This window comes from Malurus melanocephalus, unplaced genomic scaffold (genome assembly GCF_030028575.1).
Source record: "Malurus melanocephalus ecotype Western Australia unplaced genomic scaffold, MMel_1.1 scaffold_89, whole genome shotgun sequence".
Lineage (NCBI taxonomy): Eukaryota > Metazoa > Chordata > Aves > Passeriformes > Maluridae > Malurus > Malurus melanocephalus.
Window position 1 is genome coordinate 1,891,856 of NW_026623321.1, and position 11,268 is coordinate 1,903,123.

General features: G+C 47.1%; 1 protein-coding gene across 7 annotated transcripts in view; it reads right to left on the reverse strand.

Annotated features, from left to right (window-relative positions):
• Positions 1–3,234: 3,234 nt before the first annotated feature.
• Positions 3,235–11,268, reverse strand: part of ZYX (zyxin) — a 28,943-nt gene continuing 20,909 nt past the window's right edge. For 6 of the 7 annotated variants that reach the window (XM_057368271.1, XM_057368267.1, XM_057368272.1 and 3 more), the window contains exons 3-10: positions 8,134–8,333; positions 7,078–7,170; positions 6,276–6,782; positions 5,809–5,950; positions 5,556–5,725; positions 5,224–5,402; positions 4,820–4,940; positions 3,235–4,414 (exon numbers count right to left, since the gene is read on the reverse strand). In XM_057368271.1, the coding sequence (XP_057224254.1) occupies positions 4,304–4,414; positions 4,820–4,940; positions 5,224–5,402; positions 5,556–5,725; positions 5,809–5,950; positions 6,276–6,782; positions 7,078–7,170; positions 8,134–8,333 (1,523 nt within the window). In that variant the 3' untranslated portion in view covers positions 3,235–4,303. The remainder of the gene's footprint in view (positions 4,415–4,819; positions 4,941–5,223; positions 5,403–5,555; positions 5,726–5,808; positions 5,951–6,275; positions 6,783–7,077; positions 7,171–8,133; positions 8,334–11,268) is intronic. The other variant, XM_057368268.1, reaches the window with a different exon arrangement.

The window sequence follows — 11,268 nt, forward strand, 5'->3', positions numbered from 1 at the left end:
CTGTGTCGGAGTTCTTTGGCTTATTTCAAATATGGTTGGGACCTTTAGCATACATAAAATAAGTTCCAGCAGGGTCCTTCATCCCTGTTTTGTTTTTTCAGACAATGGTCTTTGTCCATTTAACTGAAGATTTAATGTGAAAATGCAGTTGCATTAGGATTAAAGGATACCCTTGTAGCTGGTCACTTAAGATTTTTTCTTTCAACCCAGTTACAGACATATCTAGCTAATATAGAAATCCATCTTTTTACAGCTCTTGTGCTAAAGCGTAAGAAATAGTAGCAGCTGCTGGTGTGTTTGATGTAATATATGTAAGTAGTACTTCTTTCTCCTACAGACTAGACTGTCCAGGGGAAAGGAAAATTCTCACTGATGTTCCTAAGACTTACTCCCGTTTGGGAAGAATAGCTACCTCAAGATTTATTTTTCTAGTCTAGGTTGGCAAAGGTGAATGCTACATTCAGCAATGTGACTTGCTAGAGATAGCAGTGTTTTCATAACTGTATAATGCTYTAAATTCTTAAGGCTACAAATTAACACTGCTGCTCCTGGGAAGGTCTTGCTTAACCCTAAATGACAGGAGGGCTAAGAAGCAGAGATCTAAAGAATTGCAACCTGAAGCAAGAAGGCTGTTTTCTATTCAACACATACCACAGCTACTCAAGTCACTGCAACTCTAGCAAGAGAGAGAGCTGGCAAGCAAAGCTCTTACTGTGAGTTTTTAGTGTATCAGTAAATTCAGTCTTAGTAATAGGTGTCTTTACCATGAAGTACAGATCATCAGTAAACCTTTACCTGGCAGATATTCAGCCTAACAGATAAGTTCTGACGAAGCTGAGCTTGTGTCMTGCTCATGAACTTTGGCCTGTCACTGCAGGTGATAGGGAAGTGGGAATGATTGATACATCAGATAGTTATGCTGCCATGTAGAGGGACCTTAATAGGGTGAAGAAACGGGAAGAGAGGAGATTCAGGAAGCTGAACCAAGAGAAATGCAGAGCCTCAGAAGTGGGGGGGAATAGCCTCATGCACCASTACAAGCGGAGGACTGACTGGCTGGAAGGCAGCTTTGCTGGAAAGGACTTGGCAGCAACTGTGGAGGACAGCAAGTTGTACCCGAAACCTTTAGCAAAGGAAGACAACAGTACGTGGGCTGCTTTCAGCAAATGCATCATCAGCAACTGGAAGGAAGSAATTTTTCCTTTGTTCAAGCATTGGTCAGACATCTGAAGTGTTGTGTCCTTGAAGGTGTTAAAAAGCAACCTGCTCTGGGTGACCCTGCTCTGAGCAGGGAGGTCCCTTCCAGCTTCAAGAGTTAGGAGCTGCTGAATCAGCTGGCCTGACAGAGAAGAGCTGTTCAGTTCCATGCCCTCAGGGTACAGCCAGCAGCAAGCCTGAGCATGCATTCCCAATAGGCACTCATGCACAGAAAATCTCTGAGTATATAATGTGTGCACGTATATAAAYGCACACACGCTGTACAGGACTGGCCGGAGGCAGACAGCACGGCAGACATGCAAGCAAGCACAAACAGCCTAATCCTCTTCCCAGCTCTGGCTGATCAGGATGAACCTGTTAGAGGGAAACACACACACACACACATATATATTATATACATACACATACACGACAGATCCCTCTAGTTGCCGAGACCAGCCATACTGTAGCTGGCACCACACGCTGGAGCCTGAGCTGGACTCCTCAGTTGCTAGTACCAGGACATGCAAAACCTCAAAGCCTGCTGCAGTGGTGGGCATGCAGACATGYACACACACACACCCTGGAGCCCTCCAGGAGTTAGCTTTCGACATTGGCTCTACCCCACAGCTGGCTCCAGGATTCCCTGGTGCCTCACACACAAGCTGTTTTCTTTCAGTCAGTCTCCAGACCCAGGAGTAACTCCTGGAAGCTTGAGCAGCTGACTCTTACACAGGTCTTTGCAGTATTTAGCCAGACCCACAGCCATGCCATGTCCTGGCTTTCAAGTCTGTCACCCTACTGCCAGCTATTCTGACTTGATTTTGATGGTGATACCGCAAGGACAGCCATGCACACCCACAAAATGTGCGTGCACTCAACAACTGTCCCATTGCTGGCACTTAGATCCACTTGCACAGAACAGAGTCCATTCACAGGGAACCAAAAAAAAAGCGATTATGAAGACAGGACAGACTGCACTGATGACACACAGGGCATGGCCAGACAAGTGTACTGTGTATGTGCAGTATGTGCAGGGCTCCTTCTGTGCCCTTTTCCTGTCAGTTTTTCCCATGGTGCTTCCTGTCATCAATCACTCCCTTTTCCTGCCGCTGATCTCATCCTTACACATCCCATAACATGTTTTGTACAGTCACAAATGCTCTTTCCACGCAGACCATGCCCCTCAGCAGGGCTAACCTCCTCTTAACCCACAAGGTGATCCCTTTCCCATTGACTCCACTGGACACATTTCCTACCCAAACACCGTAACTATGGTCCTCTGATAGCTCTGGGAGCAGCTGAGTTAGGTATTCTCTACCCCAGTTCCTCCCTCTGCACTCTCTGGTGTTTGTGGGCTTGAGCTTTCAATAATATGGTCTAGAAACAACCTCTCACAACAATGCCTGCAAACTTGCAGCAACTAGAGCAAAAAAAAATAAATGTACYGTTTGTTTATTCTCAACTCATCCTACAGAAAACTTCAAGGCATTTACTGGATCAATTTGCAAGGAGTCATTAAAGATCTCCCCAAAACTGGCAAGAGATCAAGAGCAGGTTTCATGTCTTTGAAGTGTAGAAACATCAGTGCTTACCACAAAAAGGAGTTTCACCTGCAGTGACCATCACAGTACCACGCTTAGAACCATTAATATTGAGCACACCTTCTGAGGAGCAACAGTTTGGGCAAAGCAAACAGTGTCCACTCCTTTATTACAATCCACTTGMATCTCACTGGAATACTCACCTCCCAATGATCTATAAAGCAGACTACAATATTGCCATGCCGAACTGCAGTCTTCTACTGCTTTAAGTGAGAGCTACTCTTGTGCAGGCACAGAAAATAGGAAGCTAAACTGTCTGAAAAGGAGACGAGGAAGTGGAGAAAAGGAGTCTGAACACAGCCTGCCTATCTCTAGAGACTGGGTGGAATAGCAGCTATACATCTGGCAACGTATAAAAAAGCTACACAATGGCAGTTCTACTGCCAAAGACAGCGACTCTCATGGGTGGCTAAACAAATACAGCAGATACAGGTTAATGGAAAAAACCACACATTTTATTGAATGCAAACAGTGGTTGGACAGTGTGTTATTCAAAAGGTTTGTTCAGTTGGAGAGAGTTTCTAGTCCAGAAAATGGGGCTCGGTGCAGTAACACTTAGAGCCAGACAGTACATTGCAATTACACCGCGGCTTTCACTGACAGCAGTGAAAGAAACCCTACTGGAAAGGGAGACGTTCCTCAGTCTGCTGAATCCTCAACCACGCACTGAGACGCCTCCTCACCATGTGCTGCCCGTCCTCATGACGGTCTTTATTTGTAAACATGCTTTCTTTGGACTGCTTTGCTACTCTGGTGCCCAGCCTGGCTGTCCAGAAACCACACTGGGGAACTATTCATTTTGGGAAGGGAAGWTTTTTTTTAAAAAAAGTTTCCAAACTCATAAACAGAGTAGTATTTCAAACACTGCCAGTTTAATCTGGCTACGGGAAAAAATGACAAGACAGTTAATCAGTAAAATCCATTAGAGACAGGAAAGCTATAGCAGGTTAGCTTTTTCCAGCAACAGTAATAGAGTCCCAACACCTTCTGCCTCCACACCTACCCAGGTGTGAAGGAGGGGGCAGAGGAAGACATCCTGATAATGAGGTGTCACGARTTTACAAAACAAAACAGAAGTGGTGCTGAGATGCAGGCTTCTACCTTAAAAAAATCACACCATCATTCTTGGCTCCATGAACTGAAGAAGGCTCTCAGCCCTTCCCAACACCTGCCACCAGGTGTTCCTTGCTTCTTCCACCAGGCGGTGGTGGAGATCTGATCTTCTCCAGAGTCTTGAGGGAACAGTGACTGTGCACTCACCTTGATCATAGCCCCCACCCTGGAATACACTGTGGCCAGGAAGTGGTGACAGAAGAGATCCTTTCTTGGTGGGTGTGCAGAGTGAAGTCTAGGAGCAAGTGCACCCTACATGAGTAAAAAACTGCGCTGGCATAGTCTCCATTGGTAGCAGTCTGCCTTGTCAGGCAGTGGGGTAGGACAGTGGCAGGGAGGGGAAGAGCACTGAGTGTGGGGGTCTCGAGGGAATGCCCGCTCCGAGCTCCTCAGCGTGCTGTTTTTGCACGGGCAGTGTGACACTTGATACACAGCACGTGCCCATCCAGAGGAAAGCATCCATTCTCATCTGCTTCAATGGACAAGGGCTTCCCACAGTCCTACACAGGAAAAGAGGGAAGGAGTTCAGTGATGGCCAAGAACAAGGTAAAGGCATTGAAGGATGTAAGAAATGCCCCAATGGGTTTGCATAATGCTTCATAGCCCACTGCTTTGTCTCTGTGGTGCTAATGAGAGATGCTGCTCTGAGGGGAGAGTGATCCCAGCAAATTCCCCTGATCAACACAGCTGCTGTATTAGGGGTGTTAGAGAATGCAACAACCCTTCATAGGCCCTGTTCATGAACCCATGGTGAATGTCTAATCTTTTTCCGAACCTGCTTCAAAAACGTTCCATTCAGATTAATTCAAAACAACTTCAGTGTTCGGTCTGCGAGGACAACAGAGGTGCCCAGTTGCTCGTGATGGGCATGGGAGACATGGGAGGAGTGGGGCCACTAGGCTTACCTCACACTTGTAACATTTCATGTGAAAGTTTTTCTCCAGTGCAACAACACGCACTGTCTCATCCTTCCCAGGCTCTGGCATGATAGGCTCACTACAGACTGAGCAGCGTGGAGCATATTTCCTGCAACACACAAAATATGGAGGAGACTATGACCACTGTGGCAACATTCAAGGCAGGCTTCTCAGTGCTGTTCAACAGTATTAGTGACAGAGGAACACAGTATTAGTGACAGAGGAACAATAAAGGTTTAGGTGGAAAGACATCTTAATACTCTGCTGACTCATTTTTAACTTCATGTCTGACAGGTAACATGGGCAACCCAAGCCCATACTGCTGCAAAAAGCAGCAGGTGTGAGGGAATCTGCCTTCTCTCATACATCACATGCACAGGCTCTCTCCATACCTGTGGTAGTCATCCACACAGTGAGGCTGGTTGGACTGGTCCACAATGAAGGAGGTCCCCTCCAGGGGGGTATGGCACATCACRCAGGTGAAGCACTGAGGGTGGTATGAGTTACCAGTGGCCTTCAGCATCCGGTCTGTGATGGTCTGCTTGCACACACTGCACTTTTCCAAGGTGCTCTGAGGCCAAAGGAAACAAGACACGTGAGTCCAATCTCCCACCCCTGTGAGGCTACACTGCARAAAGCTAAGAGAAAAGGAGGATGGAAAAGCGGGAGAGAACGACCACAGCGAGCTCAGCTCTCTCCAGCAGCTTTTACCCCAGTGACTCACAGCATAGCAGTCCTCGCAGAAGGGCTTCTCATCCACATTGTAGAACTGCTGCCCCTGCAGCTGCTTCTCACATTTGAAGCAGGTGAAGCATTCCACGTGGAAGAGGCGGTCCAGGGCCCTCACAGCTGGCTGGGTGCGTGATAGGGGCTTCCGGCAGAAGCCACACAGCTCTGTCAATGGAACAGAAAGGGATTAGGAGAGATGAAACCCCACCACAGTCTTAATCCTACTGCTRTCCATTGAGGGAACGCACCAGAAGTTGCAGCCTCTGCTGGGGGTGGGTGCTCCATATCCTTCATTAGTTTCTGGGTCAACTTCTCCAGCTCTTCTACCTCCTTCATGGTCAGACAGGGATTCCCCCTAGGTCGATCTGCACTCGAACCTGTGGGTCTATGCTGCAGAAAGAGGAAACATTCAATCCCAAAGGACACATACAGAGAGACTCCTTCCCAACCTGTCCCTGTCCCTAATAAAYCTGTTTCTCTCAACTTTACAGGTCCTCTCTGCTCATCTCTAGGAACAATCTGCCATCCACTGTGCTTGACTCTCTCCACCTTTACACGAAACCCTACCCCGCTCCACCACTATCTCTGCAGTTACACATCTCTTTTAGATGGGTAACAGCCTCCCACAGCCTGGGGCAGATCTACCCTCATCCTCCCAACTTCACTCCCAACAGTGCCTGTCCAAAGACACCACTTCCATGGCTCTTTCCCTTACTGTGTCTTTTGCAGCAGCCRGTTGTTCTGTTGGACGTGGCTTCTCCTGCACTTGGGGTCTTTCCCTCTGCTGGGCATAGGTGAAATTGGGGGGCTGTGGTCGAGAGGAAGGGCCTGAAGGTGAAGGAGCTGTGAACTGAGTCTGAAGGGAGGTAGGGTATCTTGCTGAATTTGAGGGTGCCATTGGAACACTGTCATCTGCTTTGGACACAGACTTAGGAGAGCCAGCAACAGGAGATGGGGTGAATTTAGGGGTAGGCTGAGCAGAAGGGAGAGAGGGGGGTGGAGGGAGTGGTGCTTGGGGCTCCTTTCGTTGCTGAGTGGGTGCCCAGGGGGTTGGGGTGGGGTTCAAATCCACCCCAGGGGGCTTGAAAGACGAGCTTCCACTTGGCTTTGGTGTGAACTTGGAAGGGAAGGAATGAGGAGTATCTTTGGGTGCAGACGGTATCTCCACAGGGGGTTTTGGGACCAATGGTTTCTCCAGAGAACCTGTGGATCCTGGAGTTATCTGTAAAGAGAAGCAGAGAGAAAACAGGCAGTTATCAGCAAGGTGGAAGAGAAAATACAGCATCTATAGCAGTGAATCAGTCAGCAGCTATCCCAGACCCGGAATGCCAGGAGTTTCCATGCTGTTACATATTTAGCAGTCCTGACAAACTGCAAGATCGGTGCTTTCCGGTCCTTCACGAACATTTCCAGGCTATGCTTCATCCAGACATTTTAATCTTCAGCAGCACCCTCCTCACTACCTCTGTTGGGCAAACCAGCCTTCTCTTTCACCTGCAACATTCTGGAGAGCTCACCCGGGATTTGAAGGGGTCGTTCTTCTCCATGTCATCCAGCATTACAGACAGTGAGTCAATCTCAAGATCAACGCTGCTCATCTTGCCACGTACCTACACCGCCATCCATGAGGAAAAAGGGAGCAGAGCACATTACAGGAACMGCCAGAGAAATGGGTGTATCATCCCCCTACAAGAGCAGATTTTGATATTTTTTGGACTGGGGTACAGATTTGCTCCTTGCTTTGAATGGAGAGCAAGCTGGTGAGGATGCACAGGACAGTCGCAAAGGTCTACGAACAGCAGGAAAACACACAGCCCAAGGAAGCTCTCAGACAGATTTAGGTGGGAATTGACTGGAGGTCTGTAGTCCAACCCTCTGCTCACAGCTACACCGGGTTGCTCAGGGCCCCGTCCAGATGATTGCTGAACATTCCCAATGAGGCAGATTCCCCAGTCTTTCTAGGCACCCGTGCCAGGAATGAGCCACCCTTGGAGTGGAACAGGCTTTTCTTCTGTCCAAGAGGAGTTCCCCTTGCCACAACTTCTGTCCATTGTCTCTYGTTGTGCCCGAGTAAGAAGAATCTGTCTTCTCTCCAGCCCTCCTTTAGGTATTGCAGACTCCAACCAGATCCCTGCTTTGGCAGCCTCYTCTGCTCCAACCCCCAAAGGCTTCTATGACCTTCCACTGGATTGGAGTTCATTCCACAGGGGTTATTACACTGGAGAGCCCAACTGGATACAGTCCTCCAAGATGCAGCCTCACTAGCACAGAAGGGAGGGATAATCACTGTCCTTGTCCTCTGGTAAGTGCAGCCCAGCATGTGGTTGGCCTTTACTGCCACAAGGGTGCATTTCTGGCTCTCATTCAGCTCACTGTCCACCAGGACCTTGGATCCTTCCCCTGCAGAGCTGCAGCCCAGCCAGCTGACCCTAACCTGTGCTGGTCCATGGAGTGGCAGCAATCCCTGCTTTCCCAGGTCTCAGGGCTTCCTACTGCTGAATTCAGAGAATAGCAAGAAGCTGTTCCAACTCACAGAGCATCATAGAAACCATGTCTCCTTGGACCTCACTCACCTGTGGGGCAGGAACATTGCTCACGGGTCCTTCATCGAATATGGGTGGAGGAGGAGGAGGGGGAGAAGGAGGAGAAGGAAAAGCTTCTTCTGGAGCTGGTGGAAAAGGTTCTTCAAAGGGTGGTGGGGGTGGTGGAAATGCACAGTTTGAGGAGAAACTTGCATCCTCTCCAGGTGGAGGAGGAGGTGGCGGTGGCAGGTCTACAGGAGAAGAATGAGAATAAAAGCGACTTTGGATCATTTTTTATTCTCGAAGATACTGCACCAAGCAAGATCACAGAGTTACAGAATGGTTTGGGGTGGACTGGACCTTACTAGAACTAGAACATCTAGTTCTACCCTCGCTGCCATGGGCAGGGATGACACTGACCAGATCAGGTTTCTCAGGGCCCCATCCAGTGTGACCTTGAACATTTCCAGAAATGGGACATSCACTTCTCTGGGCAACCTGTTCCAGAATTTCTTCCTGACATCTCATCTACACCTGCCCTCTTTCAGTTTAAAACCCCTGTCCTTTTACTATCTGCACACGTAAAATCTCCATCTCCTYCTTTTTTAGGCCTCCTTAACCCCCTTAAGGTAGTAGAAAGCCACAATGAGTTCTTCCCAGAGCCTTCTGCTCTCCAGGCTGAACAAACCCAACTCTCTGAGCCTATCTGTGCAGGAGAAGTGCTCCTGCCTTCGGATCATCTTCGTGATCTCTGGATCCGCTCTAACARGTTCATGTCTTGTCTTGTGCTGAGGATCCCAGAGCCAGATGCAGCATTCCAGGTGGGATCTCACAAGAGTGAAGTAGAGGGCAGAGTCCCCTCCCTCATGTGCTGGTCATGCCCCTTTTGATACAGCCCAGGATGAGCACACATGGGCTCCCCTGCACCCTCGGGACCTCTGCACACTCCAAGGTCAACTGAACTCCACAGGCTGTTTTTCACCTTGTCCAAAGCTTTCCATAATCATTTAATCTTTCCTCAGTAGCTGCTGCTATTAGACATAGACTTGTATATTTAAGAAGCATGCCTTGCTGTGCTCTTTCCCATTCCTTGTCTCATTCTTTGGTCCCCAGCATACCCTTCTCTTGCCAGTAACTGGCTCAGATCACTAAATACAGGATAGCATGGATGGAATGCCAGTGGACAACCCAGGACCCTGGAGAGCCTGTGTTTTTACATGAAAATAAGCTCRTTTCTCACAGCAGGATAGCAAGTACTACAAGAAACAAGTAGGGGGAAAAAAGCAAGTTGGACCAATTAACCTTTACGTATATGAAGAATTTTTGAAATGCTTTGTTTTTCTGGGGGATAAAACCAGTTTTGATTTTAGAAGCTAAYATGTCTTCACACCCAATATACATTAGGACATGAGAAATTTTCCAAAACCCTTATAAGCAGGCTAAAAAGCACCAGAGTGCATCAAGTTTTCTAGAAAACCCCATTGCTTCCCCCGTTCATCATTTCCAAATATGCAGAACAGGCAAAACCAAACATTTTCTATTACCACAGAGACAAATAAATGTGAGTCCTCTTCCCTTCACCATGTAGGGGAGAAACCATCCTCTTATCAACCACACAGCAAAGAATACTAAAGATGAGAAGGTGTAACTCTTCTGGACACCCACCTCTCTTCCCAGCTAGCCCCAACACGCAATAGGGTGAAAGACCAAGCTTTTCACTCCAGCTACTCCAAGGGCAACTTTTAACAGCAGTAATCAAATTGTCTCATCTTTATATCCAGCTGTAGTCAACAGGCTTTATAAGGACTTCCCATCTGTAACCTAAGGGAGACGATACTGCCCTTTTAGAAAACGAAAGCCAGAATCTTATTAGCCTGTGGAATGCATAAACTGCCCTGGTATGCAACACCTCTTCCAAGCCTTCTTGTGTGACAGAAATTCTGCTGGGGGGAGGGAGTAATACTATGTAGKTTTTTTTCTTTGAAATTAGTTTGGGATCAAGCTTGTACATGCTTCCCTTTTGGTTTATTGAACTCTTAAGAAACAAAACCCAGATCTGTTGTCATGTTATTTCAGATGCACTAAAAGCTTGTTTTATGAATTACTCATAAGACAAAAAAGTTCCCCACAAAGTTGTTATACCAGATTTACAGAAAAATCAATAGTAAACATAACATTCCTACAGCAATACTAACTTAGCTGTCCTGTCATTTAAGACAAAGACACCAACTGCTGTAGCTCTACATCATACTATGTCTTGTTTGGAGAGTGTATAAGAAAGGCACAGAAGGACTGAAGATATGCACCAGAGAAGGATCAAATCAGATGCATTTCTCTCATGACTGAGTTTTGGTGGCTCATCTGTCCTTCAGATGTCYTGCTGGCAGTCCTTACCCAATGATGACGCAGCAGCTTATGACAAATGGTTCTTTTGCTAATCTTTCTGTCTAGTTACTCCYCAATACTCACTTTAAGGATGGGAGAAGCAGTGTAAGCAACACCCAACACTCCACTCACACTGTATATGGGAAAATAATTTTTAACATCCATCTGTCTACTTCAGGTAATACTTGTGTCAGTTTAAAACCTTCTGACAGACGTATCCCTAATCCAGACAACTGCTGCARAAAACGGTAAAGCCTAAGATGGGACCTTGATTTCCACAGACACAAGATTCCAGCCAACAACATACAAGAAATAGGTCACCAGAATTAGCTGGTACAATTCTAGGAGGCAACAGCACCAGCATGTCCTTGTGATTTGAGAAATGGAAAAGATGGCTTAACCATTTCTCTCCTCCYAGCACAGGACCAGCCTTCCTACCATCAGGTCAGCTGCCCACTAACTTAGCATGCTAACATAGAAAACATCAGTATTGCACAGTCTGTGCTAAACAGTGAAAGAAAATAAATTTAAACCAGCAGTTGTCATTCTCTAYGTGTTCCAACTGAGGCACACCCTTGACTTGACAGAGCCTTGGGGAAATATGCAGCATCAAGCGTTAGCAAAAGGCCCCCACAGAAATTTCTGGTGGCCCCTTGCTGATCCTGAGTTCAAACTAGAGAGTCACACAACCACTTACCTGCACCTTAAAGGACACAAAACCAAACAAGCAACAAAACATGGAACAAAAAAACCACTCCACCATTGCAAGGAATAAAAATAATTAAAAAAAAAAAAAAAAAA